The 19,632-nt window shown below is 36.3% G+C and overlaps 1 protein-coding gene across 1 annotated transcript in view; it reads left to right on the forward strand.

The window, feature by feature from the left end:
* CF2H8orf34 (chromosome F2 C8orf34 homolog) overlaps window positions 1–19,632 on the forward strand; it is a 408,213-nt gene that overhangs the window by 115,966 nt on the left and 272,615 nt on the right. Inside the window, 1 exon segment of the mRNA XM_060610698.3 lies at window positions 5,070–5,098. Within this exon segment, the coding sequence (XP_060466681.1) occupies window positions 5,070–5,098 (29 nt within the window).

A 19,632-nucleotide genomic window follows, 5' to 3' on the forward strand; every position in this document is an offset into this window, starting at 1 on the left:
TCAGGAAACCGAGGTGTCTGAAGTGGCAGACAAGTTTATAAGAAAAAGATGGAAATATATTCCAAATTGTGTGCTGCTGTCTTCAAGCTCTACTTTCGTTGTTCACTGCTGTGAGACTCATAATAGTGAAAAATTGGAAATTAAATATTTTTTATTATTAGAGAAATGGATAAAGAAATCATGGTGCATTCACACAATGGTACACTGTATACCCATTAAAAATGATGTAGAAAATAGTAATATAAAATATAGTTAGATATGCTTTAAATAAAAAGCAGGTAACAAAAGTGTGTATGTTTTGTTTTAATTTTATCATATATATGCCTATATAGACATACAGTATTTATATGTATGCCTGTACATGTGTACAAAATTATTTGAAAGAATGCATAACCAGCTGTTATCATTAGTTGTCTGTGAATGGAGTCTTGTTTTCCTTTTTCCCCGTATTATGTCTTCTATATTTTTCTGTGATTAAGATGTACTGGCTTCATAAAGTGAAATAAAATAGGATATCTTTTTGTAGTAGAAAGTGTTCCATATGATTACATGATCAGGATGTGTATAGAGATGTTTCAAGAGAATAGTGGAAGCAGAGGCTAGTATGTAGGGGAAGGAAGGGTTAATGGACAGTAAGGAAGAGATACAAGGAGTATAAACACTTTGAAAAGTTTTGATGAGAAAAGAAAAGGTGTGAAAGAGAACATTATAGTGGAGGAAAGTCAAGGATGTTAGGATTTTGAGTTATTTTGGTTTGGTTTCCTTTAGTTTCATGCACATGTGTGCATGTGTCTATGAGAGAGAGAGAGAAAGAAAGATAGAGACAGACAGGGAAGAGGGGAGATAACAGAATATGTGTGTGGGTGTAATGGGTTTTATGTAATGGGTTTTAGGGTGATCAGAGGAAACCAAAAGAAAGAACTTGCAGATTCAGGACAGAGAAGGAAGATAATAGACAAAGCAAATACCAGAGAGGGTAGATGAGGACAGAGTCAAGAAACAGGTGTGGAAATTGGGCTTCTTAGGAGAGAGAACATATTGTCCTCTGCGATTAGCGAGACAATGTAAATGGCTTGGGGAGGATGGGTCAGAACTTCTAAGGAGTTTAAATCTGATAGTTTCAAATTTTTCAGGATATTAGAAGTTGAAGTCCTTTATAGTGAGAAAGTCCTTTACAGTGAGGAGATGGGTAGGGGCCTGATGAAAACTCTTAAGGTTTAGAAATGTCCTTTGAAGACTGATGGAGCCAATAATGAAGGATAAAAATTGGCATGTGCTTCTAGAGCAAGACTCCCTCAAACTCTGACCAAGGATCCAGATCTAGCCTGTGGTCTGTTTTTGTGGCCCATAAGCTAAGCATGTTTCTTACATTTTTAAACGTTGTGTAAAAGAAGAAGGATATTACATAGACCACATGTAACTTGAAAATCCTGCAATATTTACGATTTAGCTCCTTACAGAAAAGTTTTCCAACTTGGTTCTTTAGTAACCAAATTGAAGATAGAATCCCTCAGTTGGTAGCAGGAATTCCCTTTGCTCTAAAAGCAGTCAGCAGCCTATCTAAAGAGTGTTTAAAAAATTTTTTTTAATCTTTATTTATTTTTGAGAGAAGACAGAGTGTGAGCGGGGGAGGAGCTGAGGGGAGGAAGACACAGAATCAGAAGCAGGCTCTAGGCGCTGAGCTGCCAGCACAGAGCCCGACGTGGGGCCCGAACTCACGAACCTTGAGATCATGACCTGAGCCGAAGTCAGACGCTTAACTGACTGAGCCACCCAGGCACCCCTACTTAAAGAGTGTTTTAATTGACAGATGGTCAGGGGTAGGTCTGGAGTATCAGTAATGTTCTGTTTGTTGATATGTGTGATACTTACACAGGTATTTGCTTTAACACTATTTACCATATTTAATATTTACCATATATTTAACACAATAACCACCATTATACTCAAGGGTGTGCTGGGATGCTAACTCTAAGAATAATCCCTATTTGTAGCATTTGCCATTCTCCAGGGTGTAAATACTCCCACCATGGCTAATTTCAGGCTATCAGTGTGACATTACTGAATGAGGAGTTAGGAACAATTGTGCAGAATTGGTTCTCACAAGCCATTTTGGGCCAGTTTGGGATTTTTTTTCCATAGGGAAAAAATTTTGGAGAAATACCTAGTTCCATTTCATACCATGAGAATTTTCTGACCTACTGTTAGGAAATGAAATACACTGACTAAGCTGTAATGACTTCTGAAAAGTTGCTACTTCCATTTCTTGTAACTACAACTGAATTTGAAGTGTAGGGCTAAGCTGATACCTGGGAAGATGCACATCTTGGTAAAGCAGATAGCTGTCGTTTCCTTGAGAGAGCAGAACTCAAATTTGGTAATGTGAGAACTGTGTTTTAACATAAATTTCTGATACCACTGAGACCTCTTTGGAGATTTGAATAAATGGAAATGCCCATAAGTTGAAGGACACAAAGGGACTCCATCCAGATAGGTTTGCACTACAGCAGAATCAGGAAACCACCTCTGACATGCCTGTGGGAGCCCTTGCCTGTCTCTTTATCCAGAAGAGAAGCTTAGTTCTGCAGGAACTCATTCTCCCCAGTTTCTTACAGGCAGCCCACTTCTATAAGTTGCACACCATTGTTACCCTAAGCCAAGCCTCTTTGGCTACTCTGATAGGACAACGTTTCCTTTAAGGTTTCAGTTTGAGTTTTCGGAAGACCGTGTATCCCAGCCACTACCCACCCATAGTCAAACCCTGAGCCTTCTTTCTTTGCAACAGATTGTAGCAACGCACTATAGTTCTTCTTGTATATTTTCTGTGCCCCCTGCTTCTCAGTTTCTGTGAACTTATAAAATATAACTTAAAATATAATGGATTTTAAGAGTTAATGAAATGGCTAAGCTGTACTTGATTGTCATTATAACGTAAAGACAACGTCTCTGCACCTGTCTTTGCATGTTTGCTCTGCATTTAGCGATCTACAAGCAGTATGTTTACTTGTTTTGTTTTTGTTGCACATTTGCATTGTCCAGGCAGTTCATGCTGGAGTTGACTTAAATTCCTAATTTGTTTTTGTTAGTAGAGAAGGATGTACCACAAAATGGTTAGTCTCCTCTCAGGGAATAGGTGTGAATGCTCTTCTAGGAACTAGGAGGAAAATCCTGGCTCCTCAATAGATACTATTCTCATTAGGACTTCATGCTTCTGAAAAGGAACATTTCTTTAACATTCTTCCAACTGCTTTTAATCAGTTTAAGCTTTGATTAAAAATAAAATAATGTAAAGTGAAAAATACCCTAATGCAATTTGATATGAGTAATAGTGGAAAGAATTACATGTATAATAGAGGTTTGTCTAGATAATTTCTTAGGCAAAGTCATCAAAATATGTAAATGTTAGGAAAATATAATAATAGATATTTTAACAAAATATGTGAGACCACACACTTGGAACAGTTAGAGGCATAATTCCTTTCCCAAATGAAGTTTCCTATTTAGCTAGTTTGAGTTTTATTCTGGGACCTGTTACCAATAACCTTATGAAAAAAGAATTTCATAGAGTATTGCTACGGAGAATGTGTCTCAAATATACCTGTGATTCTCGTTTTATCTACAGGGGGAAGAGTCGTACCATTTACTCAGATGAAGTAGGGCATCTTTTTCTACTTTGTGTATAATTGATTTATTAGGTCCACAGAGAGAGAGATAATATATAGCAAACCAACAAAGTACACTGTACAGACATTCTATACCTGATTGGGTGAGGAGATTTATACTCAGACATTTTCTTATTACTGTTTTCAGGTTCTCTTTTCCAACCCAACTCATTCTTTCTTGGGCTTTATAGTCGCTGAACTTTGGCTTCAACCTGTTTTTATTTTCTCTGTGTTTCCTTTGACTTCAAACCTGAGGACTTTCCTTGTCTCCTGGCTCATTCCACACTGGGATTGGACACCAGCTTCCCTTTACCCTGGGCCCCAAACCTGAGAGCCAGATACTCCTGCTATAGTACGTGGCCAGAGTACCCATGTTCAGCCATAGGCACACCATTGTTCACAAAAAGGAGAAGTGAGGCAATGGGGGGAGGATGTCCTTAGCCTGACATATTGAAATTGAAATGCCCACAAGGATTCAGCAAGTAGCTCAGGAAGAAGATCTATGCTTGTGATAAAGATTCACTAGTCATCACCTTAGAGAGAAGTAAAAATGTCAGTTGTATACATTAGATTACCACGGGAAGTGTATTAAGTGAAAAGAAAAGACACCTCAGCAAAGAACCCTAGGCATTTCAGGGAAGGACTCCCCCCTCCCCAAAAAAGAGGATTCTTGTGAAGAAGACAAAGAGAATAGAAAAGAGAGGCATTTCAAGAAGGAGAGTGGGGTTAACAGAGTCTATTATCACAAATAAATTAAGGACTAAAACTTTTTACATTTCTGATTTAGACCAATTTTAGAGGAATGGTAAAGAGAAATTAGAGATATACAATGAGAAATATGTGGATTATTTGAAGGAGAACTGGTGAGGAGGAATCATTTATCTATTGACTCAAGAAACTGTCCATCTGAGGGAATAGAGGGCAAATTCCTTACGCTCTATAGTCTGTGTTTTCATCTGTAAAATAAGGAAATTAAAATAAATGATCTCCAACCACTATTCTGCCTTGATATTGAATCACTCTAGGAGTCTAAATCAATTCTTAAGAAGGAACAAAATTGTAACAAGCTAAGCTGTACTTGATGGTCATTATAACAGACAACATCTCCACACCTGTCTTTGCATGTTTGCTCTGCATTTAACGATCTGCGAGCAGTATGGTACTTGTTTTGTCTTCGTTGCACATTTGCATTGTCTGGGCAGTTCATGCTGTTATAGTTGACTTAAATTCCTAATTTGTTTTTGTTAGTAGAGAAGGATGTACCTCAATATTCTGAAGCACTAATAAAAAGAAAAAATAGAATGGAAAATGTGCTAGTTTTACAAATAGAACTTTTATTTTTGTTTCTAACATTGGGTTATTAAAACCGCTTCTAAAACTTTTTTATAAATCTCTTTTGAATCCCAGGTATTGCAATTTCAGATGAACTCGATAAGGTAAGTTGAAAATAAAATGTAGAATTTACATTTTAACCCACTGTCTAAATGAAAAACTTTCCGAAACATAAAGTGTTCAAATATAATTTATTTGGTGCTAACATTTTTAAAACTTTCAGTGACATGCTTTGATTCTTTTATGAAAATTATTGCACGACATATATATATATATATATATATATATATATATATATATATATATCACCATCTCACCTATTCTTTGGAGTCAAGAGTTTTAGAATTTGGTTAGAGAAAACTGAATCACTGTAATCACTAAATCACTATACTAAAAAAAAAGAAAACATAATATTATGTAAAATTTTTTTCTATATACGATGATGATTATTATATAGAAAACACTTGTACTTTTCTAGAACTACCCTTTGTACCTACACCTTACTCAGTAAGTTATTGTTTTGTTTTGTTTTAAAATTCCAAGATGCCAAGAGAGTATGGGGCCCCAGCTGGGGTGATAACTGTGAAGGTGGTGAGAAGTGATACAGTTAGGAATATATTTTAACAGTATTGTCAGTGGAACTTGTAAATGTGTCAGATGTGAGGAGTTATAGAAGAAATCAGTCAATGATGAATCCTAGGTTTGGAAGATGAGCAACTAGGTCAACTGTAGTGCCATTTGCCAAAATTGGAAAGACTGGGGAAGTGGCAAATCAAGCAGATTGCAGTAGCATTAGGAGTTCTCTTTGGGCCGTTTATTTTGAGTTGTCTAGTAAACATATTTATATGAGCTGTTACCCATCAGAGACTTGATTTAGTTATACATTTAGAAGTCATTGGGATAAAAGTTCTCATTATTTTGGACTCAGGACTCCTTTACACTCTTACAAATGACAGAGGAGGACCCCAAGAAGCTTTGGTTTGTGTAGATGATAACTATCAATACTTACCATGTAAGAGATTAAAAACTCAATGTATGTTCTTCATTTAAAAAACAGTGATAAAACCATTACATTAACAATAACATTTTTTTTAATATCTGAAATTTATTGTCAAATTGGTTTCCATACAACACCCAGTGCTCATCCCAAAAGGTGCCCTCCTCAATACCCATCACCCACCCTCCCCTCCCCCCACCCCCCATCAACCCTCAGTTTGTTCTCAGTTTTTAGCAGTCTCTTATGCTTTGGCTCTCTCCCACTCTAACCTCTTTTTTTTTTTTTTTTTTCTTCCCCTCCCCCATGGGTTTCTGTTAAGTTTCTCAGGATCCACATAAGAGTGAAACCATGTGGTATCTTTCTCTGTATGGCTTATTTCACTTAGCATCACACTCTCCAGTTCCATCCATGTTGCTACAAAAGGCCATATTTCATTCTTTCTCATTGCCACATAGTACTCCATTGTGTATATAAACCACAATTTCTTTATCCATTCATCAGTTGATGGACATTTAGGCTCTTTCCATAATTTGGCTATTGTTGAGAGTGCTGCTATAAACATTGGGGTACAAGTGCCCCTATGCATCAGTACTCCTGTATCCCTTGGGTCAATTCCTAGCAGTGCTATTGCTGGGTCATAGGGTAGGTCTATTTTTAATTTTCTGAGGAACCTCCACACTGCTTTCCAGAGCGGCTGCACCAATTTGCATTCCCACCAACAGTGTAAGAGGGTTCCCGTTTCTCCACATCCTCTCCAGCATCTATAGTCTCCTGATTTGTTCATTTTGGCCACTCTGACTGGCGTGAGGTGATATCTGAGTGTGGTTTTGATTTGTATTTCCCTGATGAGGAGCGACGTTGAACATCTTTTCATGTGCCTGTTGGCCATCCGGATGTCTTCTTTAGAGAAGTGTCTATTCATGTTTTCTGCCCATTTCTTCACTGGGTTATTTGTTTTTCGGGTGTGGAGTTTGGTGAGCTCTTTATAGATTTTGGATACTAGCCCTTTGTCCAATATGTCATTTGCAAATATCTTTTCCCATTCTGTTGGCTGCCTTTTAGTTTTGTTGGTTGTTTCCTTTGCTGTGCAGAAGCTTTTTATCTTCATAAGGTCCCAGTAATTCACTTTTGCTTTTAATTCCCTTGCCTTTGGGGATGTGTCGAGTAAGAGATTGCTACAGCTGAGGTCAGAGAGGTCTTTTCCTGCTTTCTCCTCTAAGGTAACAATAACATTTTTTATGAAAAATACTTCATTTTCCAAAACAAGATATTTGTGAGAACATTACATTTGTTACTTTTTTGAAAATCTCTTAATTGGAAACTTCTGGGTTTTCATATCTGTTTCTGTACTTCATGTGTTATGATAAATTATCTTGGCTGAAAAAAAAGTCTGACAACAGATATGTAGTTGGAAAAGGGGAATGCACCTAGAAATAGACATTAATATTTGGTGAGTGTTGGTCCAGATATCTCTCTAAACAGAATACAGTTGATTTGATGGTTATAGATAGAAAATGATAGAAAGTATTATACAAAAAATGCGGTCCTATAAATCATTACCTTTTGAAATAATGAACTATAATGTAATAATTATAATTTTTTTACAAAAGCAATAAAGTTAGTACTCTTCTATTCCAAATAAAATTAGACCTTTTGAATTTTGTATCGTAAGAATACATTTCTGTTTGATTAAATATTAGGTAAAATTTATTAATATACTTTTAAGTATTAAGTTAATAGACTATTGCAATATTTAAAAATTAGTTTATATTGAGGTGCCTGAGTGACTCTGTTGGTTGAGCGTCTGACTCTTGATTTCGATTCAGGTCATGGTCTCCTGGTTTGTGAGATCAAGCCCCACATCAGGCTGTGCACTGAGAGTGCGAAGCCTTTTTGGGATTCTCTCTTTCTCTCTCTCTCTGTGCCCCTCCCCTGCTCACACCCTCTTCTCTCTCTCTCTCAAAATAAATAAATTTATAAAAAAATTAATTTATATCTATACAAACTCTATGCAAAACTAGATCTTGACTCTAAACAATAGCAAGTAGAAAAAGTGGCAGATGTGATCTTCTTGCTTTGTCCTGCTTTTCTAGTCTTCTTCCTCTGTGTGTCCATCATTGTCTTTGGCCCATGCTGGTCTCCCTCTTACACCATGACCTTCCTTACAACTTGCAGAAATTACATAATCCGTGCTCCTTTATTCGTTCACTTTAAGTACAAAGCCAGCATCTCTATTTCTAGGTTCATTTGTTCCTTCCAATATATTCTGCAAAGCCCTGGCTGCCTGAGTCATAAATTAGCTTTGTGTGGTTCTGCGTGGCCCTCATCCATCCTTTCTTCCGGGTTCTGACTAGCAGTGGGGCTGTGTCTACACCTTTTTTGGTGAGCTAAAGAATGTACTAATTGTTCTTTGAACTGAAAATAGATTTCACCCTCGCCCTCAGTGGATGCCATGACACTTGGTTAGTATCATGCTCTGGATATAGCTTCACCCCAAACCCTCTCTCTTAGGAGAGAGAGTTTCTGTTTAACTAAATTGTATAGACTGATAATTTTTATTTACCTACCAGACATTCCTGTTTTTGAAGACTTCATAGAAATTGCTGAAATTTATTGCACATGTATTATTTTTAATTTTTATCAAGAAGATGTCAACAATTGTCATAAATAAGCTTTTACTTAAAAAATATTGATGTCAGTACAAAGAAATTGTTACCACTCTCATACCCATTTTTTCTTAAGAGTACCAGGTAATAAAATGCAAACACAGGCTGCCAGAGCCACAGACACCATCCTTTGCCTGCCTGGAAAGCAGCTTTGGTTGAGGAGAGAGTTGGCCCCATAGCGTTCTCTGCTGACCATGAAGCTCACAGTCCTGTATTTTTCTCAATAAGAAAATGTGAATCTCAGGCAGGTATTAAAAAAAACCCAAATAGAATTATTTACAATTTGTGTTGACCTGACACCTGTGTCTTAAATGTAATAATAAAAATCAATTCAGCTTTTTCCTTTTAATCTTCATTAAGAACTTTGGGGGCTTGCTAAAGATCTGTTTTTCTTAACCTTTATAAAGTACCGTTCCTTTACTCTCATATTCCAATTATATTCAATCATAATTTCATTGAAATGATTTTTTTTTGCAATTTCTAAAGTTAGTTTTGAATTATTAATTTTACTTTAAATGGAAACACTAATAACAGAAGCTAATGTTATTTTTAAGGCTTGTATTTTTAGTTGTGGGAATTCTAACAACTTCTTATTCATCAGTTTTGTCCTTTCCTTAACCAATGTATTGGTTTTCTATTGCTACTATAACAAATTAAAATAATGCATATTTATTATCTAATGGTTCTATAGTTTAGAAGTTCAACACAAGTCTCCCTAGGCTAAAATCAAGGTGTTGCAGGGTTGCATTCCTTCCTGAGTTTATGAAGAAAATCTGTTTCCTTACATTTTCCAGCTTCTGTAGGCTGCTCTATTTCTTGGTGCATGGCCCTTTTCCTGCCTCTGCAAAACCAGCAACATCTCATCTATCTTTGACTGTAGCCAGAAAAAGCTTCCTGCTTCTGGGGGATCATGTGATTAGGTTGGGGCCACCTAGCTAATCTGAGTAATTGAATCTTAACATTTTTAACTTTAATCATGCTAAGTCCCTCTTGCCATGTAATGTAAGATATTCAAAGGTTTGGGGGTTAGGATATGGACATTCTGAGGAAGCTATCATTTTGCCTCACAGCCACTATTCAAGTTCAGGTGATATTACCTTTCAAATCTGTATCTAATTCTTCAGTCTGCTACCATTCCAATTCACCCTTCAAAATGCCATATAGTAGACATGGATGGTGCCTGCTCAGTTACCATTCCCTGGGGTAGTGTGACCAGTCCTTTGAGTACTCTGAGGATTGGGTCCTTATTGGCTCACTCTTCCTGAGGATTGCTTCAATCCATTAGGAGCCACCCTGACCAGAGATGCCTGGGTTCTCAGCCAGTGATGGACTGAAATAAGACCCTGACTTGTCATTTACATTCCAGAGCTCCTTAGGAGATCAGGTTGTGAGTAGACTTTACCCAAACCCATATATTTGCCTAGCTTTTTCCCTGTCTTCTGCTTCCTTTACTCTCTTACAGGTTTGCTTCAGAGAACATATGAATATATCACTTTTTAAGCCTTTGGTTCTAGGGAAACTTACTTAGGGAATCCCGCTAAAAATTCTCCATGACTTCCTGCTACCTACCAAATTAAGTCCGTATTTCTAACACCAGAATTAACAGTCTCCATTTTGTCACTCAAATCTATATTTTATGCTTTGTTTCCCTCTTTTTCTCTATTCAGAGTCTGTGTTGTGCTCAACAAGGAATACTGTAAGGCAGCTAGACTATGGTACCTCCAAGTCACATTCTTGTTTATTTCCACATTTTTGCTCATTGTCATTCCTTCCCCTCTCTCCAACTTTTCTATTTTTCAAGCTCCGGCCTTTCCTGATCACTCTTGCAGAAAGTGATCTCACCTCCTCTGAGTACTTAGAGGATATAGCAACCACATCACAAATGATACTTCTTGTCTCATATTATGGAAATTTTTGTTCACTGCTTGACGAAATACCCTGATATTTTGGAAAAATCCACAGAGTAAACCTTGTATTGAACCTTTCCTCCTGCCATTTACTAATTATGTGAACTTCAGAGAGTTATGTATAGATGCTGAGCTTTAGTTTCCTTCCCTGTGAAATGTGATGGTTTTAGTAACTATTGAAAATAACATCAATTACTCTCCCACTCAAAAATAATTTTAGGTAGATTGCTAAAATATATAAAATATAAAACATTTAAAAGGAATATTTGGAGAAATCATTTCAAAGGGAACAGAGTATAGGAAAAATGTGAGTCCCCTGCACAACATGCAGTCTTGAGGCTCAGTATCCTCACTATAGTTGAGCCACAATTGAGCTTTTTGTCATTTGGTATCCTCATCACCATAGGATCAGAGCAAAACAGTAGTTCACAGGAAAACTAACCATTCCTACTACTGAATCTCAAGAAAAATATCCCCCATTTATTGTCATGAAGTACATCCATATAATGTAGCAATAATATCCTCAAAGCATTTTTATACATCTGTGCACCAGAGGATATAATCAACAGGGTACAAAAAATAGCTTCCAGATTATGAGGAATATTTGCAAATCATATGTATATGATAAAGAGGTTGATATCCAGAATTTATAAATAACTCCTACAACTCAACAACAAAACAAATAATCTGATTTTAAAATGGGCAATGAACTTGAATAGACGTTTCTGCAGAGATGATATACAAATGACCGAGCATATGAAAAGACCCCATATCACTAATCATTAGAGAGACATAAATCAAAACCACGAGATACCACCTCAAACCCTCAGTATGGCTACTATCAGAAAAATCCCAGAAAATAATAAGTGTTTGTGAGGTTGTATAGAAATTGGAACTTTTGCATACTGTTGGTGGGAATGTAAAAGGGTGCAGTTACTATGGAAAACAGTATGACAATTCTTAAAACATTAAAGATAAAATTACCAGGTGATCCAGCAATCCTTCTTCTAGGTATATATTCAACAGAATTGAAAGCATGATCTCAAAGAGATTTACACACCCATATTCATCATAGCATTATTCACAATAGCCAAAAGATGGAAAGAACCACGTGCCTTTTGATGGATGAATAGATAAACAAAACACACACACACACACACACACACACACACACACACACACACATGCAGTGGAATATTATTCATACGTAAAAAGGAAGGAAATCTTGTCACATGCCACAACACAGATGAACCTTGAGGAGATTATGCTAAGTGAAAAAAAGTCACAGAAAGACCTAATACTGTGTGGTTCCACTTATATGAGGTATCTAAAATAACCAAATTCATAGAGGCAGAAAGTACAGTGATAGCTGCCAGGGGCTGGGGGGAGTGGAAGATGGGATTTGTTCACTGGGTATGAAGTTTCAGTTTCACAAGATGAAAGAGGCCTACTCCACATTGGTTTGCACAGCATCATGAACACACTTTACTGAATTGCATATTAAAAATGGTGTAAGATGGTAAATTTTATGTTACCATTTGTTTTACCACAATTTAAAAAATATATTCTTACAGTAAATAAGATCATTAGTTTCACAGGAGTTGTTTGAATAAAGTCTGCTGATCTAGGCAAATGTCATAATGCAAAAGCAAAGTTTAGTTGCAACAATTCCACAGGAAGTCTCAATAGTGAGGTATAGGACAGGGCTTCCTGGTGTTCTGGCTTAAGTAAAAGATACATTTTATTTAGGGTGGTAGACAGTTTGCGTATCTTTTAGACAACTTATCAGTATATTCTCTTTAACTAACTTTTGTCACCTATTGAATGATAGCTTGAGTTTCTAGTCAATCTTTAAATAGATTTATTAATAAGAGATATAATAAAAATGGACTATTTAGTGCATACTCTATTCTAGACCTTGGCCTAAGCATTTCTTATAGATTACACCATTTTATCCTAATGAAAAATCTCTAACATTTTTGGAGAACTAACTGCATACCAGGCAGTGTTCCAGATTATTTACCTGCAGTATCATATTTAGTATTTACTAATACCCTGTGAAATTAGGGACTATTCTTCCCATTTGACAAATGACAAATTTGGAATGCAGAGAGGTTATTAAACTTACCAGAGGTTATACTAATTCAAAATAGAAGTGGGACACAAATTCAGACCATTAACCTCAGAGCCCATGCTGTTAACAATGATGTGATATTCATGATATAGTTACTATTATTTACCAGTCTACTAAATGAAAAAATAGGAGCTCTTAGAGTTTCATATGTTCCCCCTTGGTCCCACGGTAAATGGAAGAACTGGAACTCAGACTCAGCCTGTTTATACTCCAGAGTCTATACTCTTAGTCTCTCCAGTAGGTTATGCCAGTAAAGTCCTTATTACAGGCGCCTGGCACAGAATAATCACTCAATTAATAATTGCGATTTTTATTAGAAACTCTTTGTTCGCAGTATCTGCTAAGCCTGCACTAAGCCTTTGGGAAATAATTGTGTAATAGCCAGAACTAATCTGTAATCCAGTTTCATTTTTTGTAGCCTTTTACCATATTTCTTACTATCAAGACCTTTCTTTGAGTTATTTCATTATATCAAGAGCTCTAGTTCTAATATGGTAGAAATATAGAAAGAAGGGTAGCCAGTTATAGTGTTCATGCTCACAAATAATGTTTCAACATGAAGTTAAATATATATGAGACCATGCAAAAGACTAACTCGGCAGGTACTAACAGATTGTATTTTATCAAGCATATAGTTTGCCAGGTACTGTGTCAGGTACTTTAAGTACACTTTCTTACAAATATTCACAGGAGAAAGCCCTATGAGAAAGCTCTTCTGTCCATTTTACACATAGGACAATTTACACATAGCCCACAGAGTTTGCAACTTGTACAAATTTACAGATATAGATAATATGCTGTAGAATTCAGATCTGAGTACAAATTTAACTTTAAAACCCATTTTCTTAAATACTATGTTATGTTGCTTCACTAAGAAGTTAGGAAGCTTAAAGAGAGACTGTTGTTTTTGTTTTTATTATTTCAGACTGGCTATATGAATATAAGTAATATTGAAATCTGGTACAGACATAATATGCCATGGGCCTTCTAGCCACTTGATGATTGCCTCCACTAAGTATACCAGTGGAAGGACTGAAAAGTTAACTCCTTTAAAGATAAGGTGTTTTTTCGCTAGATAGACTTGTTTTGCTATTGACTTTTCATTTCTATTCATTTCTCTCCAAACAAATCTGGATTTCATTCTTTGTGTATGTGTGTATGCATGTCTGTGTGATTATTTGGAGAATGGTTTTGGGATTTAGGGCATACTTATATTGTTATGATCCTTTTGTGTTGCTTCTGTGTTCCAGAATTTCTTGCCCACCCACATCTGACCTACATGTGTATCACATATTTTTGGCAGTAAAGGGTTATGTTGGTTATATGTTTGATTTATAACAAGCAATGATCCTAATATGCCAGTATGATTGTTCATGTTTTATCTTAAAAACCTATCTCTCAAGAATGAAATGTGGAAGATGACAATCAAAGGAAAATATTTGCAGTTTACGTTACAGGCAAAGCTTAATAACTCTAATTGTGGGGCACTTCTAAAAATAGAGAACAAAAGGCCTAAATTCCACTAAAAATGAGCCATATGAATGGATTGGTCACAGAAAAATAAATGAAACTGCCTCTTAATGATATGAAAAGATGCTGGGCTTCATTTAAAGTAAGAGAAATGCAAATGAAGCTCCACTGCTTACCTATCAAATTTACAGAAATCCCCAAGTTTATAAAAATATTCTGTTGGTGAGGCTATGAGGAAATAGGTGGGAATGTACTGGTGGGAATGTGCAAACACTATGGAGGGAAATTTTTCAATATTTAAAAAACTTTATGTGCAGTATTTTTTGATCAAATGATCCTAGTTCTATGAATCTATTCCAAAGACGCACTGGCAAAAATATGAAAAGACTTATGCATTGTGATTATACCTTGCTGTACTATTTTAATAGCAAAAATTTAAAACAATTAAATGTCCATTAAAATAAAAATACTGGGTACATTATAGTATATCCACACAACCAAATATTATGTAGCTGTAAAAATGAAAGAATGTCTCCATAGAGACTTCAGAGTAGTTCCCAGGATATATTATTAAATGAAAAAGGCAAGTAGAGGAAATGTGTTTATAGTATGCTACCATTTATCTTGGTAAGTGTAATGAAAGTATATGGGGCGCCTGGGTGGCTCAGTCAGTTAAGCGTCTGACTTCAGCTCAGGTCACGATCTCGCGGTTCGTGAGTTTGAGCCCTGCGTCGGGCTCTGGGCTGATGGCTCGGAGCCTGGAGCCTGCTTCCAATTCTGTCTCCCTCTCTCTCTGCCCCTCCCCCGTTCATGCTCTGTCTCTCTCTGTCCCAAAAATAAATAAATGTTAAGAAAGTATAGATACATATGTGATTATACTAAAGCCAAAACTACAAGAGCAAAATCTGTCATACTGTGACACACACACACACACACACACACACACACACACTCACACACACACAATTGTTAAAAGTTACCCTTAGGAGAGGGGAAGATACAGAAAGTTAGGAGTAAGGAAAGGTATAGAGAGGACAGGATAGGGATAGTGGGCTGATTTCTTAGAACTTTGAGTATATGCACTTGGAACCATTTAAATACAATAAAATCTTAAAACAGTAGTTTCTAATAATCATAAGTAAAGTGAAACAAATCGGGACAACTGTACTTCACATTGATGGCATAAACACACTGAGATGAATTTATTCCAAGTCATTATTAGCACAGTGATTTGATTGTTCTTTACTGGCGTATACTCTAAGGACAGAGGGAACAGCAATACACTTTAAATTGTTTTTGGTAGTCATGTCATTGATGGATAGTGTTGGTAGTATTATAAAGAGATTATTGTCTATGCTTTGTGTGATATAGCAAAGAAGTAATTATGTTGATATCCTTAAGAACCAGAATTTTTGGCATAGAGGAAAGGAAATACAGATGTGGGACTGATAAATTTAAGTAAAAATCTTATAATCCTGTTTTGAAGAGGAAGTATCGTTAAGAATTCATATTTTTTTTATTTTGAAAAATAAAATTCACTCTGTGCCAGCACTGAGCACACCTAGAGCCCAGGTATTTTCTTCTAAATATCATTCTCTATTAAAAGGAACCAAGGCTCTTTAGAGAAATGGCTGAATCTAGGGCTGCAGCGGAGAAAGTATGCATTGAGTCTGGAATATCTTTTAGTGTCAGGAAGTAAGATGCAATCAAAGAATGATGGAACATTTCAAAAGGACATGGGAACCTACTTGTGGGAGCTCCTTCTAGGAATGTTAAAGCCTAAACATCATGATAGTAATATAGTTCATTGAATGAAATAATAATTCATAATCCATACTGAAATACCTACTTACATGCATACATACACATATGGAGGTGAAGGAGAAGCTCTTTCTCACAGTAGAGTACCAACAAATAAATTTAGAAGGAATGGTGAAATTATAAAATCACAAGTTGGCAACCATCATAATAATTGATTCAGGGAAGGGCCTGCAAAGGATGTTAAAATTAGTACGTGAAATTTTGATGAATTACAGGTTATCTGCATAGTTTCAGAGTTACTCCCCAGAAGACATTTAATAATTAACCAGAGAGAAGTAGCAGGTTTACAGTGGAGAATCATGAAAGATACCACCTTAACCAAGTGGCCACGGTTAACATCACTAGCAATAAGACAAGTCAGTATCATGTGCCTTTTGATAAGAAAGGAATACATCACTTCTGTGTTATTCTTGCCTCAAATGAGTGACTTGACTATAATCATAGGAAACATTGGAAAAACATAAATTGAGGGACCTCCTAAAAAATAACTGGCCCATATTTTTAAAACACATGAAGGTCAGGGGCGCCTGGGTGGCTCACTCAACTAAGCCTCCAACTTTGGCACAGGTCATGATCTCACAGTTCGTGAGTTCGAGCCCCACATTGGGCTCTGTGCTGACAGCTCAGAGCCTGGAGCCTGCTTCAGATTCTGTGTCTCCCCCTCTCTTTGCCCCTCCCCCGCTCATCCTCTGTCTCTCTCAAAAGTAAATAAACATTAAAAAATTTAAAAAAAGTAAAAAACTTGAAGCTCATAAATGTCAAATACTGAAAACTGTTCTACATTAAAGGAGATTAGGCAACAACAAGAACATGAGAATTGAATCCCATATGTGACCCAGGATTCTTTATTGCCATTAGCAACTTGATTCAAATAATTGAGGAAATTTAAACAACAAAGTTGGTTATTGGTATTGTACTAATGTTATTCTGTGGCTGCATAAGAAAATGTCCTTTGACATTTGATAATTATTCTGTGGCTGCATAATTATTCTGTGGCTGCATAAGAAAATGTCCTTCTTTATAGAAAATACACTCTGCAGTGTTTAGGGATAAAGACTATCATATTTGCAACTTACCTTCAAGTGGTTCTGGGGAAATTTTATATATCAATGTGAAAGAGAGAGAAAATGATAAAGCAAAATATCAACCACCAATGTTGACATTATTACATTAACAACATTGGGTAATCTGGATGAAAAGTATACAGAAATTCTTTTTTTTCTTTTCTCAACTTTTATAAGCCTGAATTATGTCAAAATAAAATATTTAAGACATACATATTTCTTAGATCTGTCCACTCTTATTGGCTCAAAAATAATGAGTATACCCAGTGTCCAGAATAGTCTTAAAATATATTTCCCACTAAAATGAATTGGAATAATGGCTGATTCTGGGTTGGAAGCACAATGAGTCTAAAATATCTTGTCATGCCAGAAAGCAAGAAGAACATGGGAAAGACCACTTGGCTGTGTCACAATTGATCACGAACCAAGTTTAAATAGTTTCCCTCTGGAAAGAGTTGAGAAAATTTGAAGAATAAGAATAATAACTACAGTGATTTATATATAACATTTAAACATTTTTATGTTAATCCAAAAATTAATCATCTTAAGAGTATGTTAGGAGGCCAAAGTTATTATTTTCAAAAATCTGTAAAAGGGAAAGAATCAAACATTTCATTTGCCTTTTCTATATGAATTGTACTTCAGGGTAACCAAATATTTGAGAAAGTTTCTCTTTACAGAAGTTTTACAGCAAATAACAGAATTCCAACAAATGAATTATAAAATGAGACAATCACCATCTGGTAATCTTTAGTGAATCAATGGATCTAAGCGATAATCATGAATGCTGCCAACATCAGTAAAGAGTCGTCATCAACAGGACGTTATGTACCTCCAGGTGGAACTGTAGTCATCCCTTCCTATCCATGGGGAGTACCTTCCAAACCCCAGTGGATACCAGAAACCATGGATAGTACTAAACCCTATATATATTATGTTTTTCCTATGCATACATACCTATGATAAAGTTTAATTTATAAATTATGCACAGTAAGAGATTAACAGTAATATATAATAATAAAATAGAAAAGTTATATGAATGCGGTCTCTCTCTTTCAAAATATCTTATTGTACCTGTACGCACCCTTCTTCTTGTGAGGTTTTGAGCTGTTAAAATGCCTGTGTGATGAGATACAGTGAGGTGAATAATGTAGGCGTTATGATGTACCGTGAGTCTACTATTGGCTTTCTGACAGTGTGTCCGAAGGATCAACTGCTTTTGGACTATAGTTGAGTGCGGGTAACTGAAGCCACGGAAAGCTAACCCACAGATAAGGGGTGGGGGACTACTGTGTAACCATTCTCTCAGAAGCAGTGTTGGCAGCAACAACAACAACAGCAACAAAGACTTTATCCAAAACTAACTACTAATTTACAGAAATTACAAAGGGCAGAGGGACATTTCAAGCCACATCACAGGGATGTAAAGGGGAAAACCAGACTGTGGGAAACTCCCAGGAAGAACAGTTGAGGTTTTCTGAACAGCAGCAGCCAACAACAAAATTACAGGAGAAAAAATGAGACAGAGGAGGAAACTCTAGAGATTAAAAGAGACAAAAGTCCGTCACAACATGTTAAGTGTTGTGTAGAGTCTGACTTGTACAAACAGATAGCTTCCCTGAGACAGTCAAGGAAATTTGAAAACTAATGAACTTTGTTGATATTAAAGGATATTGTTACTTTATTGTTAAAAGTAATAATGGTATTTGTTTACAAAAGTGCTCTTACTTTTTAGAGATACGTACTTGACCATTTACAAATGACATGATACAGTGAATGGGATTTGCTTTGAAATCATCTGGGTAGGGGGGCGCCTGGGTGGCTCAGTGAGTTGAGCGTCTGACTTTGGCTCGGGTCATGATCTTGCGGTTTGTGGGTTCAGGCCCCACGTCGGGCTCTGTGCCAACAGCTCGGAGCCTGGAACCTGCTCGGATTCCGTGTCTCCTCCTCTCTCTGCCCCTCCCCTGCTCATGCTCTGTCTCTCTGTCTCTCAATAATAAATAAACGTTAAAAAAATTTTTTTAATAAAAAAAAAAAGGATATCATCTGGGTAGGAAAGAGGTGATGTGGAAGGGATGTGGATGGAGGTAAGGATGAAGTGAGTTTACCCATAAGCTGATAATTGATGAAAATGTGTGAGACTACAGATGGGTTTATTTTACTCTTCTTTCTACTTTCGTAGAAAATATCCATAATGAATAAAATGTTTTAGGTCACCGATAGTAGGGTGCAGAAGATAGTGGAGGAAAGGAGGAGGGATAACGTTGGCCCTTATTAGGGCTGGCAGGCATGCTAAGGCCTTTTTGATGTTATTTAATTTAGTTTTTGGACCAGTTCAATGAATGGTTGTATTTTTCCTGTTGTAAAGATAAGGAAACTGACGGTAGAATGATTAAGTGCTTTGTTGAAGGTCTCAGAATTAGTACTTGGAGCTAGAATCAATACTTCCTTCTGGCTCATCTGATTGTTCATCTGATTCCAAATTCATGCTTTTCCCTTACTACTATATATTGTACTCCACCATGAAAGAAGACAAGCTAAAATAGGTTTAATGTATTATTTTGACAACTTTATTGGCA

The sequence above is a fragment of the Panthera onca genome, chromosome F2, assembly GCF_046562875.1.
Source record: "Panthera onca isolate mPanOnc1 chromosome F2, mPanOnc1 haplotype 2, whole genome shotgun sequence".
Taxonomy (NCBI): domain Eukaryota; kingdom Metazoa; phylum Chordata; class Mammalia; order Carnivora; family Felidae; genus Panthera; species Panthera onca.